The following is a 21,625-nucleotide window of genomic DNA, read 5'->3' on the forward strand; positions in this document are numbered from 1 at the left end:
GCCCAGTTCTTTTTCTTAATGTGTACACTTAATTGTTGTGTATCTTTCACAGTTTGGAGATTGGTAAAATGAATTATCATGCCTGATCTCTTTTGGTACTTGGATATTTCGTCTCTGTAATCAAAAATAATAAAATTCACACAGTTGGCTTTCAAAATTAGAAATGCATATTGAATTAGCCTTATTTTATTTCACTTTAGTAGTAACTACATTAGGACTACTCAGCTACTCTACTTAGTTTTTAATTTAAGTGCTAAATGTGTGTTTATTACCACTACTTATATAGGCAGTGTATTTGAAGAGACCAGAAAATTACATTATTTCCCTCTTAACATATTTGTCAGCCATACCTGTTGACATAAGGAAGTTGACAGATGTGAATAATTTGGAACCATATAAAGGTATTGTGCTGTAATAGGACTCAGAAATCTTTGGGTAAAATAAGATGCTTAACATCTATTTAACATACATTATTTTTTCAAATTAAAAAGTAAAGAACTATAAAGAGAATAATTTCCTTCTTGTACTTGGGCAAGCTGTTTAGTATTTTTATACCTCAATTTTGTCATCTGTAAAATGGGAATTTTAAGAGGTGGAGTTGTTTTTGTTGTTTTGAGTGTTACTATATTGCCCAGCTGGTCTCAATTTCCTGGGCTCAAGCAGTCCTGCCTCAGCCTTTCAAGTAGCTGGACTACAGAGATATGCTACCATGCCCAGTTAAAAAGTTTAAGTGAAAAGGATATCATATAAAATAAACTAAGATAATATTTGTATCTGAGATCCAGACAGTTGACCTTCACATACTGGCGCAGTCTCTCTTCCCTGGATATGTATGTCTTACAGGTTTTTCGGTGTAACTTGTTAGCTAGAAGGTTGAGTTTTTGTAAGCCAGGTAATGTCAGTAGAAAGAGACACTCTGATTTCTCTTCCTCCATCCTCTGTGTGTCCTTGTTAGAATCCTCTAATGGCTCACATGGGCTCCTTCCTTGTGTGTGGAAGCCCTGTCCTATGCCATTGTGTGCTTGGTGCCAGGACAGTGAAACTAACAGCTTTGCCTCAGCCTAGTGGAGGGCACGAAGCATAAGCACAGTCACAGTGCAATTCCGCAAGAGGGGCATACAGAAGCAGACAGAGCCAGGGCAGGGCAGGCCTCCGGCCGCGAGGTATTCTGGGGCTGTACAGGATGCACTTCTGGTAGCAGAAGTTGGTTCCAGTTTCTGTTCTTCTCCGAGTCCATCTGTAAATAAACAGTAATGCCTTTTCAAATAAAAATGACTCTGCTAACGTAACTATGCATTTAATCCTAGTAATATATTTGAGAAAATAAATCCTAAAGACAAAATAAAAATCACCTAACTCAACTTCCACTGATTAAAAATAGGAGAGGAATGGATATCACCCAGGGGTCAAACTACACTACAGGTACTGTGCATCAGGTTTTGACAGTCTTTGTTAAATTTAAACTCACTCTCCACGACCTATGTTTTTTCCATTTTTGCTTGAGAGAAGATCGTTTCAGCATTGCTGTGTTAAAACGACAGTGTGGTCATGTCAGATGGCGTAAACACGTAATTGTTTTCAGCTAAGGGTGGGGCAGGTGAGCTAGCACCCTGCAGTCGCATACCAGTGTGGCCTGTTTGTGTAAGGTCGGCCAGTTGAGAATGATTTTTACATATTTGAAGGGTGGTTTTAAAAAGAACAACATGCAACAGATACCAAATAAGGCCCTCATAGCTTAAAGTATTTACTCTCTGGCCCATCACAAATTTTTTTTTAATCTCTGTTTGTAGGATAATGGTAATCATTGTTGGCTTTGGTATAACCTTGTGTACATTTTATGGCTAGACTAATATTTGGAAGCAGAGCCACACTATTGGTACCGATTTTTAAAAAAAATTCTCAAAGAACAAAGAATCTGTTTTGTGAGGCATTATGAAGTGCATCATAGATCCTGCGTATGGACATCCGTTTTAGAACTGTCACCAAGGAGCCAGCAAGCATGGCTGGTGCTGAGGTAGTGTTTTAAACAAGGCTGGTGTTCGTGTCTGCTCTTTGTTGTGAGGAGAAAGGGGCAGTATCTTGTGTCATATTCCTTACGCCATCATCTGATGACAGATATCTGGCATATGCTGAAAGAAAGCAATTTGTACCTGATACCTGAGTTGGAAAGAAAATGTCGTATCAGTGAATTGCCTTCTTAATCATGGATAACAGTATGTAAATTTTGGTCGGTAGGCAGAGTCATAATTCTTTTGTTTTTGTTTTTTAGACAGGGTCTTGCTATGCAGTCCAGACTGGCCTCGAACTCTTCGTGATCCTCTTGCCTCAGCCTCTTGAGTGCTGGGATTATAGGTGTGCACCACCATGCATGGCAGCAGTGTCATGATTTAATCCCAAATTTATACCATCCCATCACCATCCCACTCTTTCTGGATTTTACACTTCAGAGTTTATCTCTTCCTGTAACTGTGTTTGTTCATTTGAACTTTGGCTTTCCTGGCTGCAAAGCCAGAGGCAAGGTGGTTTCCAAAAAAGAGCAACATTGTCTCCTAGTAGAGCAAACACAAGTTCTTGCTTTATTGGCAGATAAGTAGGGGGTAGCCACATAGGTAGATATGCCTGCCTCACAGGGGACAGTCTCGGGCAGGTTCCTTCAGCTCCCTCTGCCTGCGCACCTGCAAACAAGACCCTGCGTGCCCCCCTGTGACAGCGGATGTGGTGACCACAGGGGCCCCTGGCCCTGGTTGGGAAAGGCTGTGTTCTACTTGTAACCGAGTTCTAATCTGATTAAAAGCTTTACCATCTCATGATGGTCATTCCTTTGCCTCTGACTTAAGACAGTCTAATGAAATAATGCAGTAAATAGATTTTTTCCTTTTTACCCTTTTGCTCCCACAGTGAAGGGTGTGTTTATGCCCCCAACAAAGAGAATACCTACTGAGTCAGATTTTTAGGTCCTAGGGATATTGGTGAACACAAGGGCCTTTTAAAGAATCGCCCCCTCCCCACAGTCACAGCAAATGATGGCAGAATTAATTTCATCTGATGTGCATTTCAGCCTTAGATGCACACTGACCGGCCGTCGCCTTGTGGACAGAGGCCCAGGAAAACAGGCATAGGTCTCAATAAAGTAGCCCTCTGTCTGGAGTCTAAAGGGGCAGACCTTCCTCAGCCCTTCCCCACAGGAAGACTGTTTGGAAAGCTTATGTTGTAGTGGGAGAGACTAATACACAATGTCCAGAAGCAGTAGGAGGACCACATCCAGGCTTTGCCAAGAGGTAGAGTTATTTTTTTATTCTTTTACTAGCTCTTTGTTGGCTGAACAGTTAAACTCGTGGCACAGAGTGACTTGTGCTTGGGCAGAATGTAATGTGTTCTGGTTTTTCAGTAAATCACTTCAGTGTTGAACAGGGAGCCATGATGATCTTTCTCCAAGACCTTGTTTGTGCTCTTGGTAGATTTGGTGAAAGTCCTTCATCACCCGCCAGGCCCTAGATTCGCCCATCGTTTCTCAGGTGCTGTGGCTCGGGGAAGTTGACTGTTAGGCAGTGTTTTGCCTGTTGTTCCATTCCTGCCTGTCTAGGTTTCTTGTACCGTGTGTTTTGGGAGGAGATTCAGTCTTGCTCCTAATGTTCCTAAGGAGAAACTTGAACCACAGATCATTGGTGAAGTCTTCGAGCATAAGCGTTAGGTCTGTACTGGTCTCTGTGAACTGTGTTGCATGCTAAAGTAGTGTTCTCACAAGAGTGCTGCATTGCCTGAGTTACATAATGAAGGGTGTTGCATCTGGGTGCCGAGGTATTTGCTTACATAATACTTTGTTCTTTGGGTGAGACTTTTAAGTGAGTCTTTGATGAGGAGATAGGATGGGAAGAGCTTGGTGTCTTATTAAGAATCTGGCTAGACAAGGCATTGTGGAAATAGGGTAAAAATGAGACTATAGATGCTTTATAGGATTTGAACAGATCAATTGAAAAGTTGACCTGGGCCATGTCACCCTCCCCCATGCACATTTTAAAATTTCAGTTGACGTGAAAACACATAGAACTGTTAGTTACCAGCTATTAGTATTCACTAATACTCTACTCCAAGCGAGGGAGGTGCTGTGACCCAGCTGGGAACAAGACTGGTCTTTTTCTTTCTTTTTTTTTTTAACCCCCGGTACCGGGACTCAAACTCATGACCTTGCGCTTGCCAGGCAGGCGCTGTGCCGCTGAGCTAAATCCCCAGCCGCTTTTTCTGTTTTTGATAGTACTGGGGATAGAACTCAGGGCCTTTCCACTGAGCTGTATCCCAGTCCTTTTTACTTTTTGAGACAGGCTCTTACTATTATGAAGTTGCAAGCTGGGCTCACACTTCCATTCCTCCTACCCCAGCTTCCTAGAGTGCTGGGATTACAGGCATGAACCACCACACCAGGGTAGGGTATTGTCTTAATAGCAGCTTTCTGAGACTTCGAAATTGGGGATGAACATAATAAAATAAGACGTATCTGCTGAGTGGGATTTTGCACAGCCATTCGACGAGGTCCATGTATAGTCTGTGTCCTGGAAGTGCGGATGGAGGGAGGGCTATTTGAGGGAGTCTGGAAACAAGAATACAGCTAGCCAGTAACAGGCTGGGGTGGAAAAGGTTGTCCAGTGTCCTTCGGTCCTCGCCCCCATTCGAGTAATGATGTACGTAACTCTAATCCTGTGTTGATACAATGTAGTACTTGATTGTGATCAAATATAAAGTGTGGAGTTCAGTTTTTAAGCTTAATGTAAATTCAGAGACAAGGTGATTTAGAAATATATTTTGCTAGTGTTTGCTTAGTCAAGCAAATTTGTGTAAGCTTACTGACTTAGTTTGGATTTTGGGGGAAGAGTTTTGGTTGGTTGGTTGTTTGCTTTTTGAGACAAGGGCTCACTATGTAGTTTAGGCTGGCCTTGAACTCACTGTGTAGCCCAGGCTGATCTCACAGCAGTGCTCCTGCCTCAGCCTCTCAAGTGTTGGGATTACAGGTGTGTGCCACCACACCCAGCTTGTTTGTGTGATTTTTAATGAGGAGCCAGAGATTTGTCTGAGAAATAACTCTAGATGTTGTAAGTTTGGCTTATTTTATGTCTTTCCCCAAAATAATAGGTTAGCAACGGAATTGTTGTTTCGACATTTTTATTGGTTCCCAGGTTCCCCCTGCCTTACAGATTAGAAAGGAAAAGCTCCTCATAGACTTGTAAATTTACAAAGAAAGTAGCACATTCCAGGGGGTAATGAATTTAGTTTCCTACATTTTGTGAGTCTAGATTAAAAACTGTTGTAGCACGTAATAGCTTTCTGCACTTGTCCCTTGCTTATGTCTTTTACAGGATCCTGAATGGTGTGTATAATTAACTGCACATTTCAGTGAACGAAACTGGTGCTGAAATACATGTGGCACATCTAGTAAAACTGAAATCACAGTATAGAATCAAAATTTCCTGAGTTTATTAGATGAAGAGCAAATGACCTTCAATGAGAACTTACTTTGCCTGCCTTGGGGTGAGGAAAGGAGAAGAATGTAGAATGCGTTTCTTTAAAGGATAATTTCCTGTGCAGAATATAACATCCTTTGATTATTTCTTTCCCCTTTCCTATGTAAAGTGGTGTCCAGCAGTTGTGGTTTAGTTCTCGTATTAAATTTGCACACATGACTGATGTCATTCCCAGTGTGGAAGAAGTAGGTCCTGACTACTTGCAGATAGCCACAAAAAAAGCATCTTGCAACTTCACAGGTAATGTAGGGTTCAGGAGTAGTATTTTCACAGACGATCCACAGATCAAGGGGTGTGCACCGGCCTAGAACCCGGAAAGGGCGAGCGAGCAGCATAGCAAGGAAAGCTCGGAACAGACTGTTCCAGCTCAGTTTTGAAGTAGTGGGAAGTGACCTTCTTTAAGTGACTGCTCAGAGAATTCCCTTCTGGTTCTGAGGTCACGATTTTCTGTGATCAGAACGAGTACAAATAGGACTGGTTTGTATGCTTTTTGTGCTTGTTAAGCAGCCTTAGCGTGACAGGAAGTGATTCTGGGGGCAGGAAGTGGCCTACTTTTGGAGGCAGAAAAGGAGCTGTTTAAGATTTGAGGTTTCATTACATATTGTTGAAGTTATGGGATAGGTTATTAGTTATATGGGCTCTCCCTTTCTATAGAGAGAAAGAGAGAGTTTCACATAATTTTCACCCTGGAATTTAGAAGTACCAACTTTGTGGTTCAAATCGCTAGCTTCTAATTTTAGGAATAACATCTAAGAACTGTACTAATATGAATATTTGTGATCCCAGAACTTGAGGAAATTGCTTAAACCTTCCTGCAAAAACCTTTATTTCTTCAATCATTTAAAAACGGTTGTCAGTCTAGGCATGGTGGTATATGTCTATATTGCTAGCTGCTTGGGAGGCTGAGGCAGGAGGATCATGAGGTCATGAGTTTGAGGCCAGCCTGGGCAACTCAATCCTGTGTCCAGGTTGTCAGAGTAGGGTAACCTTATGCCAAACAGTACCCATTCAGAGCCCCCCTACAAAATAGATACACTTCATCACTGTTTTAGTTCTACTTAAAATGTGTACAGAAATATAGCACTGTAGATTCCTGCGTAAAAGTTATTAGAAGACTCAGCTTCTGTGTTAATGCTATACCCTGCTAATGTCTTAATAATGCATTAAGAATTTAATGTTTCTGCTCTACACTTAACCTAATGGTGGTGAAGGAGCAGTGAGAACATTCTGGAAAGAAGTGAGGGGATGTGGTGTTGATGTCATCATTAAAGTGACTGCAGAAGGTCTTGTGAAGTGCTCTTGTCATCGCTGAAAGGCAGATGGTGATGAAAGGTAACCACGGTTAGGGCCGCCCTGCCCTGGTCTTCAGGAAACCAGAGCAGACTGGCCGGCCCATGGCAGGGGCATGAAATGTACGGGGGTTTTTTGTGCTTTTACACAAATGAACTTGTCATGATCAAGTATAGAAATATGTACGTATTCCAGAATAAAATTATAACGGTTAAATTGTATTAGTATATTTCTAATTTATAAATATCATTTAATATATTTAATTAATAATAATTTAATTATAAATAACTATGAGCGGAAAGATATAATGCGTTCCTAACAAAATTATGTGGGTTTGGTAATCTCCTTTACATTTTTCTCATAGTCTTCCTACGTCTTCTTAAATTTTTAAATTTATACTAGTACATGTTTGTAGTACATAATGACTACATTCATCATAGGGAGTGGTACAAGTACAAAACTATTTTAATTCTGTTTTTCCCTTTCTGCCAGACATGCAGTTAAAATTTGAAACAGTGAATATTCAAAGTCTCTTTATTTTGACTTAAAATTGGCAGTCACATTTCCTAGAACTAAGTAAGTACTCTGCTAAACTGGACCCAGAAACTCTAGGTACAGCTACGTAGGTTTTCAGGGAGAGAAGCTGGCCGCCTTGACTTTGCCCTCTTGTTGTGACCTTGCATGTCTCAGTGATTAGCCCTTGGGCAGTATAGGAAGGAGGACGCAGGGGCTGCAGGGAAGGCGGTGGTGGTGTCGGTGGGTCAGTTCAGGGTCTTGCTGAACGCTCCTTCCAGGGAGCTCAGCCATTCTGGCCCCTGGCAGCACTGACCCTCGTGGAGGCAAATTTGAATTCTCTGGCTGATTAACTTTCTGCTGAGGAAGAACCACTGTCACAAGGACGGTGTCCACAGTGAGGGCCACAGTTTCTGCCATGAGCACTAGGAGGTCCAAGAGCAGCTGACGCTGGCCACGGGTCCGTATTCCTGGGAAGTATGGCCACCGCTGTGGTTCCTAGGAAGGTTAAGGAACAGCTGAGCTGCTGCAGGCCAGCACTTGGGCCCCTCTGTGGTGCTGTCTAGTGATTATCAGAGCTGTGACAAGCAGACTCTGGTCAGCTGTGACTTTTGATGGCTTTATTATTCTTACTAACATGCTTCAAAATTTTTATCAGAGTATGTATCTGTCTTACCCATTGGTCTTTGTTGGTTTGCTGTACATAGACATTTTACTTGACATGCCTGGCAGCCTTTTCAAAACTGGCCTGCCCTTGGTCTGAGTTTTCTTAAACCCATTGGTCAGGAAGCTTTTTTCTTTTTTTTATGATGCTGGGGATTGAACCCAGGGCCTTATGCATGCAAGACAAGAGCTCTACCACTGAGCCACATCCCCAGCCTCAAGAAGCTTTTTGCACGTGCATGTGCTTCTCCATCCTCCTCCTGTGGTGCTGGGGATGGAAGCCAGGGTCTCACACATGCTAGACAAATTCTCTTACCACTGAGCTGTATCCCCAGATTTTTTTCTCCCTTTGGAGACAGAGTCTCGCTGTGCAGTTCACACTGGCCTTGAACTTTGCTTCCGACTGGTATCCAAGATGGAAGTGTCTTTCTTACAAGGACAATGCCACTTCTGGTGACAACTGTTGAAGTAAACAATACAAAACATTTGCATCTGAAAGGCAAAGTTATGTTTGACGTATTAGCCATTGCTAAAGGGGCGATGGTATGAGAAGAGCTTTAAAGAGAAACCAAGCTTGCAACTCACGGCCTCTCTGCTCCTGGGGCCTTCCACCTGTCCCCACCTTGGCTGAAGTGGAGCGTGTGCATTTCTGTACTGGGCTGGTTATGCTTTGCAGTGTTCCTGCTAATGTTTTACAGAGGCTGGTTGTTTGTTAGCCAACACTGTGGAACATGACCGCCGCGTGTTGTGGTGAATGCTGATGGTTGGCTGTGTTTGTGCAGATGGCAATTTCTATCTTTATCAAAAAAAGAGGTGGGTCAGGATTCAGAAGGTGCTAGACTACGGGCCCATGTGTGGTGCATTTCATTAAAGGAAACTTGTCCTCTCAGGCCAGCGCATGGAAATTCAAAACAGACCTTTCCGGTGGAGGATCATAAGCAGCAGTGCGTGCGTCAGTCTTGATTTAAGGAGTGAGGTTCTTCGCATTGTCACCATGCCGGGCTCTGTCCCCTGAGCACTGACTGTCATTGGCGTCACCCCTGAGCTTGGTAGATGTAAATTTACAGTCCTGCCCTGAGCAGTTTCCATAAGCCTTCTTGAGAGTTCAGTTTGGCCCCTTAGGTCTTGAGGAGCACGGAGGCCTGTGACTGGCATGCGAGGTGCAGATGCCCGGATTTCTTAAGCACGGGGGAGGGCTGTGGCACAGGCTGCCTCCTGCCAAGGCACATTTTCTTGAGCAGTAGGAGCTGGAGGAGGGCGAGGTATGTTAACCCAGGAAAGTCAAACGTAAATGTGTCAGCTAAAACTTTGGCAATTGAGTACGGATTATGGTATGCTGCGTATCATGGAGTGAAATGTAGAACAGCTGACTGAATCCCTGCCTGGACTTAATCCAGGAAGACGCAGAGCCTGTTAGGAAGGAGCCAGGTTCTCGCCCCTGTCCTGGCTGTGCAGCTCAGCAGTGTCAGGCTTTACTGCTAGCCTTGGGACGATGAGGGCGGAGTGGAGTGTTAGGCCACTGTGTACAGTCCCTTGGTTTGGTAGTGGTATTCTTTCCCCCAGGAAATAGGCTGTTCTCACTTAGAGCTTTAAAATAGGCTGGGCGTGGTGACATACCAGTGATTGTAGCACTGTGGTAGGCTGAGGCAGGAGGATTGCAAGTTTGACCCCTGCCTGGGCAATTTAGCAAGACCCTGTCTCAATTTAAACATCATCCCTTTGCCAAAAAAAAAAAAAAAAAAAACCTGGAATCCCCACTACTACAAAAACAAAGACCAAAAAAGACACTTACATGTTCAGGTTTTCTGAATGAACCTCATTTTTTTTCATCTTTGTTTTCCATTAAAGATTTTTAAAAATTCATATTAAATTGCCCCTAACAGTCTAGTTTGACATTTTTCAGCTGCTTTCTGTTCATAGTCATGAATGCAATGAGGAGCAAGTGAATAAATAAAATGCTTCACGTGGTGTCCTTCCCCTGAGGAATGACTGGACAAAAGTGATACGATCATACAGTTACCAGAAGTAGCATTGTACTTGTAAGAAAGACACTTTCCTCTTGGGTAACTTTCATACAGTTACCAGAAGTAGCATTGTACTTGTAAGAAAGACACTTTCCTCTTGGGTAACTTTCATACAGTTACCAGAAGTAGCATTGTACTTGTAAGAAAGACACTTTCATCTTGGATATATATTATTTGGCAGTAAAAAAAGGAATGAAGGTCTGCTGCCCCAGCAGTGAATCGTGAAAACATGCTAAGTGACTGGAGCTAGGCACAGAAGACCATATAGTAAAAGGCCCTGTTTATGTGCAGTATGCATAGTGGGCAAATGCATAGAGTCAGGCAGATTAGTTGGAGGATAAGGAATAGCGGGGAATGACTGCTAATGGGCCAGGTTTTCTTTCTGGAGCAGTGAACACTGTAAAACTGGTTGGCAGGTACTGGTTGTGTTATTATTCTATCTGTGTACTAAACACCACTGGAGTGTGCATTTCAAATGGGTGAATTTTATAAGTGCAAATTACTTTCCATGAAGCCATTTTTCCTAAGATGACTAAATAAGAAAGGGTACAAATGTCTTAAAGTGCAAATCAGAATACAGTAGTGTCTGTAATTTTTTAATTAGCTGGGCCAGAGCAGCATTGAAAAAGTTTGTGTCACTCATCTGTCATCATTTGTGAGCCTACTCCCTTCTGTGGGAGAGCCTTACTGGATCCACCTTCTGTCCATGCATTTCTAATCACTGGGAAGGCCTAATCCAAATATTTTAGTGTTACAAGTTGCTGAAGTGGCACCATTGGAAGAAGGTTGGAATGTTGGAAAACAGCGATGATGCTTTAAGCAATACAGAAGGTCAGACTCACAATGTAATCTTGGGCTGGCTGGCTCCTTGATCAGACTGTTTTGAGTGAACGATAAAGTTGAGATTAATCTGTTTTCACCTAATCCACTGCCTGAAATTCAAACACTGAAACACTGCCATTTGAATTTGCCTTTCTATTTTAAATAGTTTTCCTGATTCTTGAGTATATAAGAAAATTACTGCAAACTTTTTTCCCCTACAGTGTTTTAGCTACTATAATTAAATCACTCTCCTAGGAGTCTGAGTCAGTTGCCTGTGAGTTTTTGGTCTTGATTTTTCTATCATATCTCAGCTTTTTTTGCACTTTGTACTTCCTTTGCAAAAAGTGCAAATGAGAGGTAGTCTTCACTGAGTTTGAAGACTTTGGAGGGGGTGACACTTCTCAGAGGAAAACTTGCACAACCAGATTTATTTACCAAAATGAGGGAAAGAACTGGGTGATAATTTGACATAATCCCAAAATTCAGTAATTATAGATGTGTTGGAAGTAAAATACAGTATTTCATTGTCAGCTCAATCTCTTTTATTTCACAGGCTCTTAAAAGGTGTTTTGGATACCCTTTTGATAATTAAGCAGGGAAGGAAAATGCATTCTGAAAAGCTCTGGTTCTTGGCGATGCTTCTTGGAAAAGCTTTCCTGAGAGAACAGTCAGGGAAGTCTAAACACGTTCATCCTGGGATTTCATTATCACAGTGTAGCAAAGACATGCAGAAGCCTTTTAGCTAAAGGAATTTAACTACAAGAGACTTGGGTGACCTTAAAACATGGCCCCAGCCCCCAGATAGCCCCTTCGTCTTTAAAAGCCAAGTCATTTTCCAGAGAACCACACGGCCACTAACTTGGATGGTGTCAGAAGCCACTCAAGATCATTATTAAGAGTTGGAAGATCCTCCCGGCCGGATGCTTTCCAACCGCTCCATTTTACAAGTGGGAGCGGCAGGGATCGGCTTCAGGTCCTCCACTGCCCCGGGCCTGAGGGATGAGCAACAGGGATGCTGGGTTTATTTGCTTTAACAGGGTGAACGGTTTCTGAGTTTATTCAAAGCAAAACTAAACCAGGCTGGGGTATAGATCTTTCACGTGGGTGGCGTTGGAGCCTGTGCTCTTTGGGTCTCCCTGAAGAGAACAGTTCTCCTTCCAGAAAAAAGCAAGAGCAGCCGCAAGCTGTTCCTTGTCCGTGAAGACTTTCCCTGGCCAGCTTCTCCTGGCACTCTCTGTTGTTTTCCTCCTCATGGTCAAGCAGTGCTAGGAGCTGTCCCTTCCTGTGTGCGGGCAGCCCCAGTCATCTGCACACACTGAGGTGCACACGTGTGCCCCTGGATGTACCGCTAGCACTGTAGACGTCCCCGTTCACGGAGTAGGTGGGTGAGGCCCAGGGGCCGGGAGTCGTCTGTCTGAAGTCTTTAGTGGGGTATAGACACCCAGTTCTTGAGCCCAGGCCTTCTTGCCCCCATGTTCTTCTGCTGTCCACTGACCCCCAGGTCTGGCCTATGCTCAAAGCGCTTGGGTGACTCTACGAAACAGATCCCTGGACTGAAGGCCAGAAACATGTGTTTGCAAAGCAGCTGGGGATCTTCTAACCACTGTGGTATATGGTAGCTGTGTTCTTTGGTGAAGCACTTCCGGACAGGGGGCCTAACTGTCCAGTGCTCAGCGCCCACAGGTGCCCCTGCCCTGTCTGGGGTCGGTGTTTGTAGACTGAACAAGCGCTGGGCCTGGGAGGTGGCCACTCACAGGGCTTGGGCCTGTGCACAAGGGAGTAAAAGCTCTTAGGGTTCTCAGCTAAGCCAGAGGAAGAACAACAAAAAGGTTTTTGAAAGGTTTATTAAGGAAAGGATAGATAGTGTTGGTATTAATTAGGTTTGCATTAACTTCATCAAGGTAGACTTATGTGTTAAATATTCAAATAGTATCTGCTTTATGCGGTTAAGTGGTGTGGGGCAAATACCTGTGAAACTAGTTTTTCTTTTCTTTCTTTTTCTTTTTTTTTTTTTTTTTAGAAATACACAGTTTTGCTTAGGTTTGTTTTACTGGCAGTTTTTTCTTTTTTTTTTTTTTTTAAGGTAAAATTAAGTTCCTTCCTCTTTTGGTTTTTAAGCATCACTCTTTAGCATACATTAGTATTTTAGTAGCAGATGAAAAACTCACCTTTTTTACTGAAATAAAAATCAACTCACTTAAGTTTGGGTACCATCTGCCCTCCCCAAGATTTCTTTGTTAAATATGATCAGTGTGACAAATTACATATACTCGTTAGAACATCACTTTCAAGGCTTCAGGCATCTTCAATACCAAGTTTCCCTGGCTTGTGTCCAAGGTAAGGCATCGTATTCTAAAATTCTTACGTACTGCGTAGCTGTGGGAAGACTCCATTGTTGTCCATCTGAGGGCCACTTACCTATAAATTTCCAGTATAAGTAGTAAAATATGATCATGTCTGGCTCCTTACATGCTTTAATATTTTAGAACTCTATGGATAGGACTTTATGTCTTGGTCATAAGTGGAGCAGCATTTGGAAGGAAGATGCAAGCTATTATCATCTGCACTATTACCAACCTGGCTATGCATGTGGGGGGCACATACAGAAAATTAAACTTTAATCACCCCATCTGCCCCCTAAAACAAAAGGAAAGAGATTTTTCTAGTATTTTGGCAAGCCTGAGATAAACACTGCCCTTTGAGGGAGGTTGATTTTATTTGATTTAATTTTGATTTTTTGAGACAGGATTTCACTGTGTAGCCCAGGCTATCCTCAAACTTGCAGCAATCCTCCTGCTTCAGCCTCCTTAAATGCTGGGGTTACAGGCTTGAGCCACCACACCTGGTGGGGTTGGGGGTCGATTTTAAGGGACTTACTGCATACTATACACATAGCTGTATGATTGTGCTGCCTTCAATCATAACAAAAGTGTGTGAAGGGTGTATTAATCAAGACAAGAAAAATCACAAGCCAGGCACTCTGCTCCTCCAGTCTTTCTGTGGTGATATGTTTGAGCCTGCAGACTTCAGGTTTTTGTGGGCCGTTCTCATACAGTCACACTTTATTTCTGTGGCACTGTTGAAAATTGCCAGAACCGGCCAGGCATGTGGCACATGCCTGTAATCCCAGCACTCAGGAGGTAGGAGGATCACTGCGAGTTCAAGGCTAGCCTGAACTACATAGTGAGACTGTGTCTTTAAAAAAAAAAAAAAAAAAAAATTACAAGGACCAGCTTGCATCCAACAGCTGCTTTCATGAAAATGTTAACACTAAAATAATAAAAATGAAAGCTGGGGTTTAGGTGTGTTTCTTTAATTGCTGAAGTCTGATTTCTTCCAAACCTCAAAATATGTGTGTAAATGGCCCTATTAATCCAGTAAATGTCTCATTTTAAACTTCAATGAAAGTTTATGCTGTATTGCAGCATATTATTAAAGGTCTATAAAACAAAATAATCTTAATAGTCTAAACATAAAACTGCTTAACAGCCTATCCATTAAGTAGTACCTTCCTCGGTCCCACAGCATGGGCAGGGGAGCCCCTTCTTGCCCCAGACAGCCTTTGGAAGAGCGTGTGGTAGGGGGAGGGTGCTTGCAGCTGTGCGGTGACTAGGGGTACCTGGGCTTAGCAATGGGCTCAGGGATGCTCAGTGCTCGGTGTGGTCTGACAGAACGATGACTTGTGCTGTCCACAGTGCCAGTAGCACCCTCTTCGGGAAACACCAGAAGGTCACGGCTGATAAGGTCACACCCCCCCATCCATTATCTCAAAGCAACTTAGGTATTGACCATTAAGACAGTTCTCATTCACCTGTCACTTAGATGTCATCAGCCCTGCTGTGTGAGCCCCGATACAAAAATTATAGAGATGTGCTATCTTGTGAATCTGTCTATCTATAAAATCCTGCCCCACAACACACATACACGGCCTGACTGTATAGTGCAGGCTGGCCTTGAACCCATTGTGGATCCCAGGCTGGCCTGGAACTCAGCCTCCCAAATGCTGGGGTTAGAGACGCACGCCACATGCCCAGCACCTGTACTTTAGTTTGTGAAATGATTAATACCATTTTTTAAAAAATGGAAATTACTAGCTTCAGTTTCAGATGACGTTTTCTTGGTGTCCTTAAACTTAGAAATGATGGAAATTTATTTAAAATTTTATTTCTTTTTGGGAGATACATTTTGAATATACATAAATGAAACATCATAGGGAATTTGTACTGCACAGAATGTACTTCAGACCTTTTTTTCCCCACTCCCCTCTCCTTCAACCCGTCTTCCCCTCCTTGTTAACAAAAGCTTTGTTTCCATTTTGCCGTTCTATTCTTTTTTTCTTGTCCCTTCTTTCCTTCCTCCTTCCCCCTCTGCTGTTCCCCTTCTCATTTGAACATTTTCTTCCCATTTTCCTACATCTATTCTGCATTTGGGTCCTTGTTTACACTTTCTCACACCAGAGAAACAGTGCAGTATTAATCATGTGTGTCCAAGTTAAGAAATGATCAAAATTTAGTCTGAGCTTTCCTTTGCGTAGAATCCAGCCTTTTCCATTTGTCTTACCAGGTAGCAGCTGTAGACCCTGTTGGCCTGGTGGTTGAGTTTCTGAATGGTAACTCGCACAGGAAGAAAAGCGTATCCACGCCCTGTTTTGTCACCCTCTTCTGTCTACTTAAGTGGAAGCATGATGTGTCGTTTTGGCTTCAGTGTATGCGATTTGGAGCTGTGTTTTTTGTTGGAATATTAGGCTTTGGCTGGCACTGGTTTTCCCATCTCTAATATGTGCTCTTGGAACCATAATTGAAAGATATGAAAGAGAGATTGCATTATCTAGTGCTTTATAGAAGCCAAATTAAAATTTCTTTTAAAAGAATAAACTGTTGCCAGCAAGAAAAGAAAGAAACTTAGGGTTTGATATTTCAGTATGATTAAAAGCTTGAAAGCATGATTAATCTTGCTTCTGAGTAAACCTTAGTTCTTTAACTTGTGGCATTGGGTGGGTACAGTATATTTTTTTAAATATGGAAAATCATGCCTTACTTCTCTATATTCACCAGCCAGTGAGCCTTTAAGGAATGATGGCTGTATGTCAAAGTATCTTTCACTTAACAAAGTCTTTCGTGTTATTAGGGGGAGGATGTGTCATAAAGACTAACTCTAGCCAGGCATGGTGGCACACACCTGTAAAGCCAGCACATTGGGAGGCTGAGGCAGGAGTATCTCAAGTCTGAGCCTAGCATGAGCAGCTTAGCCAGACCTTATCTCAAAATTAACAAAAAAAAATAAAGGCATTGGGATGCAGCTCAGTAGGAAGTAACATTTGGCAAGTGTTTCACATGTGTGGTGCGTGGTTGGATGCCAGGACCTCCATGGGGCCAGTACTTGCACACCCTGTCTGCATTACATCTGCACACGTTATGTGCCTCAGTAAATCTGAGTTTTTGCAAGTGAGAAATGTGAAAACTGCCTTGAAGTCAGTTTTCTTTTTTTTCTTTTAAAAAACAATAGCAACATTAGAAACATTTCTAAGGCCCTCCCATCACCTGGACCACCTCAGTTCCCTTTGTCTTTATCACCCTGATATTACCATTTCACTTTGTTCTTTTATAAAAATAGGTATTACATTTTTGCTGGATAGTGTATGTGCCCTTTTGCTTGTCACATTTTTTTTATTTTCGACATTTTACCTATTTCTGCTGTGTCCATAATTACCATTTTGAATAGCCGCATAGTATTCTGTCCTCTTTGATGTGTCTGTAGTCATTTCACCACTTCAGTGTTCAGGCGGTTTCTAACATTGCCCAAACCTTGTGGTGCTTGGCTTCTCCTCTGCCCTTCACTTACTGCCTGGTGCCTCGGGAGCTGCCTGCCTCACCTGGGGCCATAAGCGGGTATGTGGGAAAATACATTAACAGTTACACGGTAGTTTTTAGAAATGCTGCTTGGCCAGAAGTGGGACTGCGCTTTTAAAGCAGAGAATTTGTGCATGTGAACCCAGCCTCTGCCCTTGCTGAGGGCACAGACTCAGTTGTCCACAGTCAGGGTGTGTGGTGTGTGTTTTGTGACCAGTGGGAAAATAGATGTCGAAGGAGAACATGCAGTTGTCACACTGCCAAGTGGCTTTGAGTTCTGTGGAATGCTCAGAGGGCACCAAGAGGAAAGAACCCTCAGTTAAGTGTGTTGGCTTTGTTCTGTTTCAGATCAATGTTCGGGTGACTACCATGGATGCAGAGCTGGAGTTTGCCATCCAGCCAAATACCACCGGAAAGCAGCTTTTTGATCAGGTTGGTCTCTGACCTTGAGGGACAATTACTACTATTTAGAAAAAAATTTTGCAGCATTAAAATTATTTTATTACATGAATTACCTTGGTTTGCTCACTCAAGGTAACAGATGGAAAGGATCTTTGAAAAAAAGCAAGAAGAACTATATTATCTCATGACACCGTTATAAAACAACTAAGGAGATTTCTGTAAAATATTGACTGGTGATATTATTTATATTTGTTTTTTTTTTTCCTAATAACTGCTACTCCAAATACAGTCTTATCTTAATGGTTCAGCGTTTTCCACAAAGTGGACAGAAAACCATGATTTGGCATTGTTTTTCAGATTTATGTCACAGGTCAGCAAACTTTTTCTGCAAACGACTGGATAGCAAATATTTTTGGCATGCAGGCCACACACCCTCTGCCATAACTAGTAAGCCTTGCCATTGTAGTATTGAAAGCAGCCATAAACTCATGAATGAAGGGCATGGCTGTCTTCCAGTAAAACTATGTAACAACCCTGAATTTTTATGTGTTCACCCCCCCAATTCATTTTAAAAAAACAGAACCTATCCCTCTGGGCTGTACAAGTGGCAGAGGCTGTAGCTACCTGTCCTATTTTTTATTTATTTTCATTTTGGTTTTTTGAGATAGGGTCTCTGTTGCCTAGGCTGGCCTTAAACTCACTGTGTAGCCCAGACTAGCCTTAAATTCACAGTGTTCTTCCTGCCTCAGCCCCGTGAGTGCTGGAATTACAGGCTTGCACCACCATGCGTGACTGTCTTGGTTTATTTTAAAACCCGTCTGTGACTGAGATAAAGCCACCTTTGCTAATGTGAGCACCGTGACATTGGTGTGAGGACCTTCCGACACCGGGGACCAGCTCCAGATGGCTGGGCACTGTGCCCTCTGGTCTCTTTCCTCACTGTGTCTTTTATTGTTTCTTGACACCTTCAGTGGTCAGCTCCACCCAGCTGGAATGGTCTTTTTTGTAAGAAGTTTTTCCAGCATGTTTCATATGATGGAAATGGGCTGGTACTTCATAGAAAACACACCTTCTTGCTCCCCTGCCCAATTTCTTGGACCAAGTGGCCTCCGATGGTGGTGAGGAACACACCTGAGAAGCATCGTGGTGCTTGGGTCACTGGCAGGCCTGTGGTGAGCGCCCTTGGCTCAGCGAAAGCCGACCTGGAGAAGCCGGCACAGGTGCATCTGCATCCCTGTGCCTCCCCAGAAACCTGGAGAGTGAGGCGGAGATTATGAGCAGGGAGCCACTGTGAATGCATGATGCTTTTTATGAAATAGTTCTAAGCTACAGAGAACAGGGTCTACTTTTCTGGGCTAAATTCCAGGATTTAGGAAAACAAGGACAAGGATCCTGGGGAGCACAGGGCCAGAGGTGAGTTATCAGGCACTTGGACCAGAGCCCACTTTCCTGAGAGGCCCCGCTGCAGTAGCTGTGTTCCGCACTCCTGCACCAAACCTGAGAAAGAGGGGCTGGTGACTGGGGAAACTCCGGAGGTGGATTTTCTTACATTTAAAGAATCCAGATGGCTCCAGCCAGGTTTTGTCGATCTCTGCCCTGGTGGTTCCAGTGGCTATGCACCTAGCACTGGTGCCAGGACTCCCCAGGCTGGTCCTACAGGGATGGGTGTGATCTGGGCATCATTACTGCTATCACCATTGTTTTGAGGTTGTTCCTTAAGTCTGCACTGCCCAGTCATTGCCCTGGGGAAGATTGGATTGAGGGTTAAGAAACGTAAAGGTTTCTCCTGAAACAGAATCCCAGAGTGAGTTGAGTGGAGCCAGCTGAGCTCTGCGTGGCTACACCCCAAGTGTGGGCAGTGCACTGGCTTCAGTGTTGGCTTTGCCTCTAGCCAGCGTGTCCCTCATCACCCTCCCAGGCACCGTAGTCATTGTAAATGAGTGAGGAGGCCTCAAACAAAATTTATTTTTTATTTTTTGTACCAGGAATCGAACTCAGGACCTTGTGCTTGCCAGGCAGAGATTTCTACCGCTGAGCTATCAGCACAAATTTTTTTTTTTCTTAACGCAGAGACAGAAACTCTACAATAAGTAGAAAAACTAGTCTATAGATACAGAGAAACGTCTGGTGGAAAGCTGGTTCATGGGCCAGACTCCCCGTAGCACAGAAGTACAACTGGATGGGGCAGGGTGGGCAAGGCACTGGAGGTTGGTAGTCCACCTCCTCCCTGCCCCTCCTGCCCTCACATCTACTCACGGCAGCGTGTCGCTGTCTGTCACTAAGCTCCGGTGCAGAGCTGCGGTTTGCTGGAGGCCATCTTGGCACCAGCTGCCATGGAGTGGGCAGGCAGGGCGCAGATATGGGGCTGGAGGTTGCCAGGTCCCTGATGCCATGGAAGTGGGGATGGTGGGGGGATCAGGGGGATTCCAGTTATTGCTTAAGGCCAAGTGAGCAATCACAGCCCTGCTTTTTCCTTCTGAAACCTGCCATCTGAGCCCTCTGAGGTGGGGGTTGCTGCTATTGGGGTGCTCCTTGGTATGAGGGTGTCAGTGGGAGGTAAAGCAAAGGCCCTTGAGGGGTACCTCCTAGGAATGAGGGATTTTCTCATAGGAAGGAACTGTGGGATGGTGGGTGGAATGTACTGAGAAAAAGGCTAATTCTCCTGTCATCGTGGGGAAGCCTTGTCGGCCTGACGTAGGGCATTGAAACAAAGACACTGAGAAGTAGGAGATCCCTGTAGTAAAGATGTGCAGTAGGTCAGGGCAGCCGGAGGTGGGTTCCACTGGGAGAGTGGGGTCTTGGCTTGATGCACAGATGGCTCCAGACCCTGTGATTTGCTGCATCTTAGCAGATGCGGGAGACCACAGAGCAGTGGCCCTGACAGTGCAAGCCTACGTGATGGAGAGGGAGGCCAGGTGTGCAGGAAGTTCTTCCCAGCCACCCCAGTTCAGGCGATGGCTCTGCTGGGCGAAATGGAAAGGCTGGGTTAGGTGACCAAGTGCTGCTTTGTGGGGACCAGGAGATGAGCAGATCATTATAGAGACCTGGTCTGTGCTGTCTGCACTCAGCTGCCATAAACACAGGAGATGTGGGGCTTCACAAAGACCCGGGAGCAGCGCGCCCTAGAAGAGCCTTAATTTCCTTCACATCATCCCACAATGAAGAATCTCGGGGATAGTTTATCCTCTTTTTGGTGGGTAAAGAGAAGATGAGCAGGTCAGTCTTGGCATTTAATACAGACTCTGGCTGGGATGTAGCCCCGTGGCAGGGTGATTGCCTCACACGCACGAGGCCCTGGATTCCATCCCCAGCTTCTCAGTCAGTCTGTTGAGGCTTCTGGAGTGGTAGCCAGCCTTTGGCCTCTTTGTAAATGAGGAAACGGGCCAAGACCAGGTGTTCACTTGAAATTTCAGGTTTTACTTTCCGCAAATGCCCCACGTGGTTTGTGGCTTCAGTCGTCTTTCTCCTTAAATATCATAGAAGCCATAATGGAAAATGGTAACATTTTAAAGAAAAGTTTCATGTGTGCGATTTAAAATTATATGTCACTGCCTTCCTGTTTTGAACGTACTCATGAGAACAGCCCGCATGGGGCGCTCGCTGTGACGTACCGTAATACTTTCTTTTCTCTTGTGAATTCCTTGCTATGCCTTGGGGTTGGGGAGCTACCTTAGATGTACCAGAATTTCACATTTCTGGGGTCTTAAAGAATGCCAGCCACCCCTTGGCATATAAACAGCCAAGAGTCCCTAACTGTCATACTGTTACCACCCAAAACCTGGCACTGCCTGCTTCCTGCTTTCTGAGGACTGCTGATTGCCTTTTCTTAGTAAGTCAGGTTTCTCCACCAGAGAGGAGACCCAAGTGATGTGCCGGTTATTCTCAGCCACTTTGCACCTGGGCACCTGTGGTGACAGTGCACCTGGACACACCTGTGCTGCTGCGGTGACAGCGCACCTGGACACACCTTTGCTGCTGGACCTTTACCACAGGTCCCACAGTTCTCTGTGCTGGCCTCAGCTCACTTGGTGGTCTTACTCAGGCATCTTACAGTGCAGGGAAGTAGGAGAGTTTATAAGATTTAAAGATAACCCAGAATCTGCTAGAATTTCTTTTAAAATGGTCTAATAGTCTCTCAGGAAAAGGTTACTCCAGGTGGTGGAGGAGAGGAGAGGTCAGTGGGTTTGACTGACCAGACAGCCGTCACAGTCCCCTGGGGACTGCGGGACATGTGGGTGACTGCCAGTAGTCATGGCCCATTTGCGGGAGATTGAGGCCCCTCTCTCCCTCCCTCTCTTGCAGGTGGTTAAGACTATTGGCCTCCGAGAAGTGTGGTACTTTGGCCTCCAGTATGTGGACAATAAAGGATTTCCTACCTGGTTGAAACTTGATAAAAAGGTAAGTCAAAGTTAACTATTTACAGGTTACTAATTGAGTGTTGGTTAAAACCAGAGCAATTTAACTCTGAAACCTTTTGTTTTTGTTGTTGTTGTTGTTCCTATTGGTGTAAAAAGTTTTTACAGACAAAAAAGACTACACACTTCCAGTC

At 44.0% G+C, this 21,625-nt stretch overlaps 1 protein-coding gene across 1 annotated transcript in view; it reads left to right on the forward strand.

Moving 5' to 3' along the window:
- The first annotated feature begins 1,942 nt into the window (after window positions 1-1,942).
- Window positions 1,943-21,625, forward strand: part of Ezr (ezrin) — a 38,624-nt gene continuing 18,941 nt past the window's right edge. Inside the window, exons 1-3 of the mRNA XM_013517360.1 lie at window positions 1,943-2,014; window positions 17,023-17,106; window positions 21,379-21,474. Of these exons, the coding sequence (XP_013372814.1) occupies window positions 1,958-2,014; window positions 17,023-17,106; window positions 21,379-21,474 (237 nt within the window). The 5' untranslated portion in view covers window positions 1,943-1,957. The remainder of the gene's footprint in view (window positions 2,015-17,022; window positions 17,107-21,378; window positions 21,475-21,625) is intronic.

This window comes from Chinchilla lanigera, unplaced genomic scaffold (genome assembly GCF_000276665.1).
Source record: "Chinchilla lanigera isolate Chin_1 unplaced genomic scaffold, ChiLan1.0 scaffold00038, whole genome shotgun sequence".
Lineage (NCBI taxonomy): Eukaryota > Metazoa > Chordata > Mammalia > Rodentia > Chinchillidae > Chinchilla > Chinchilla lanigera.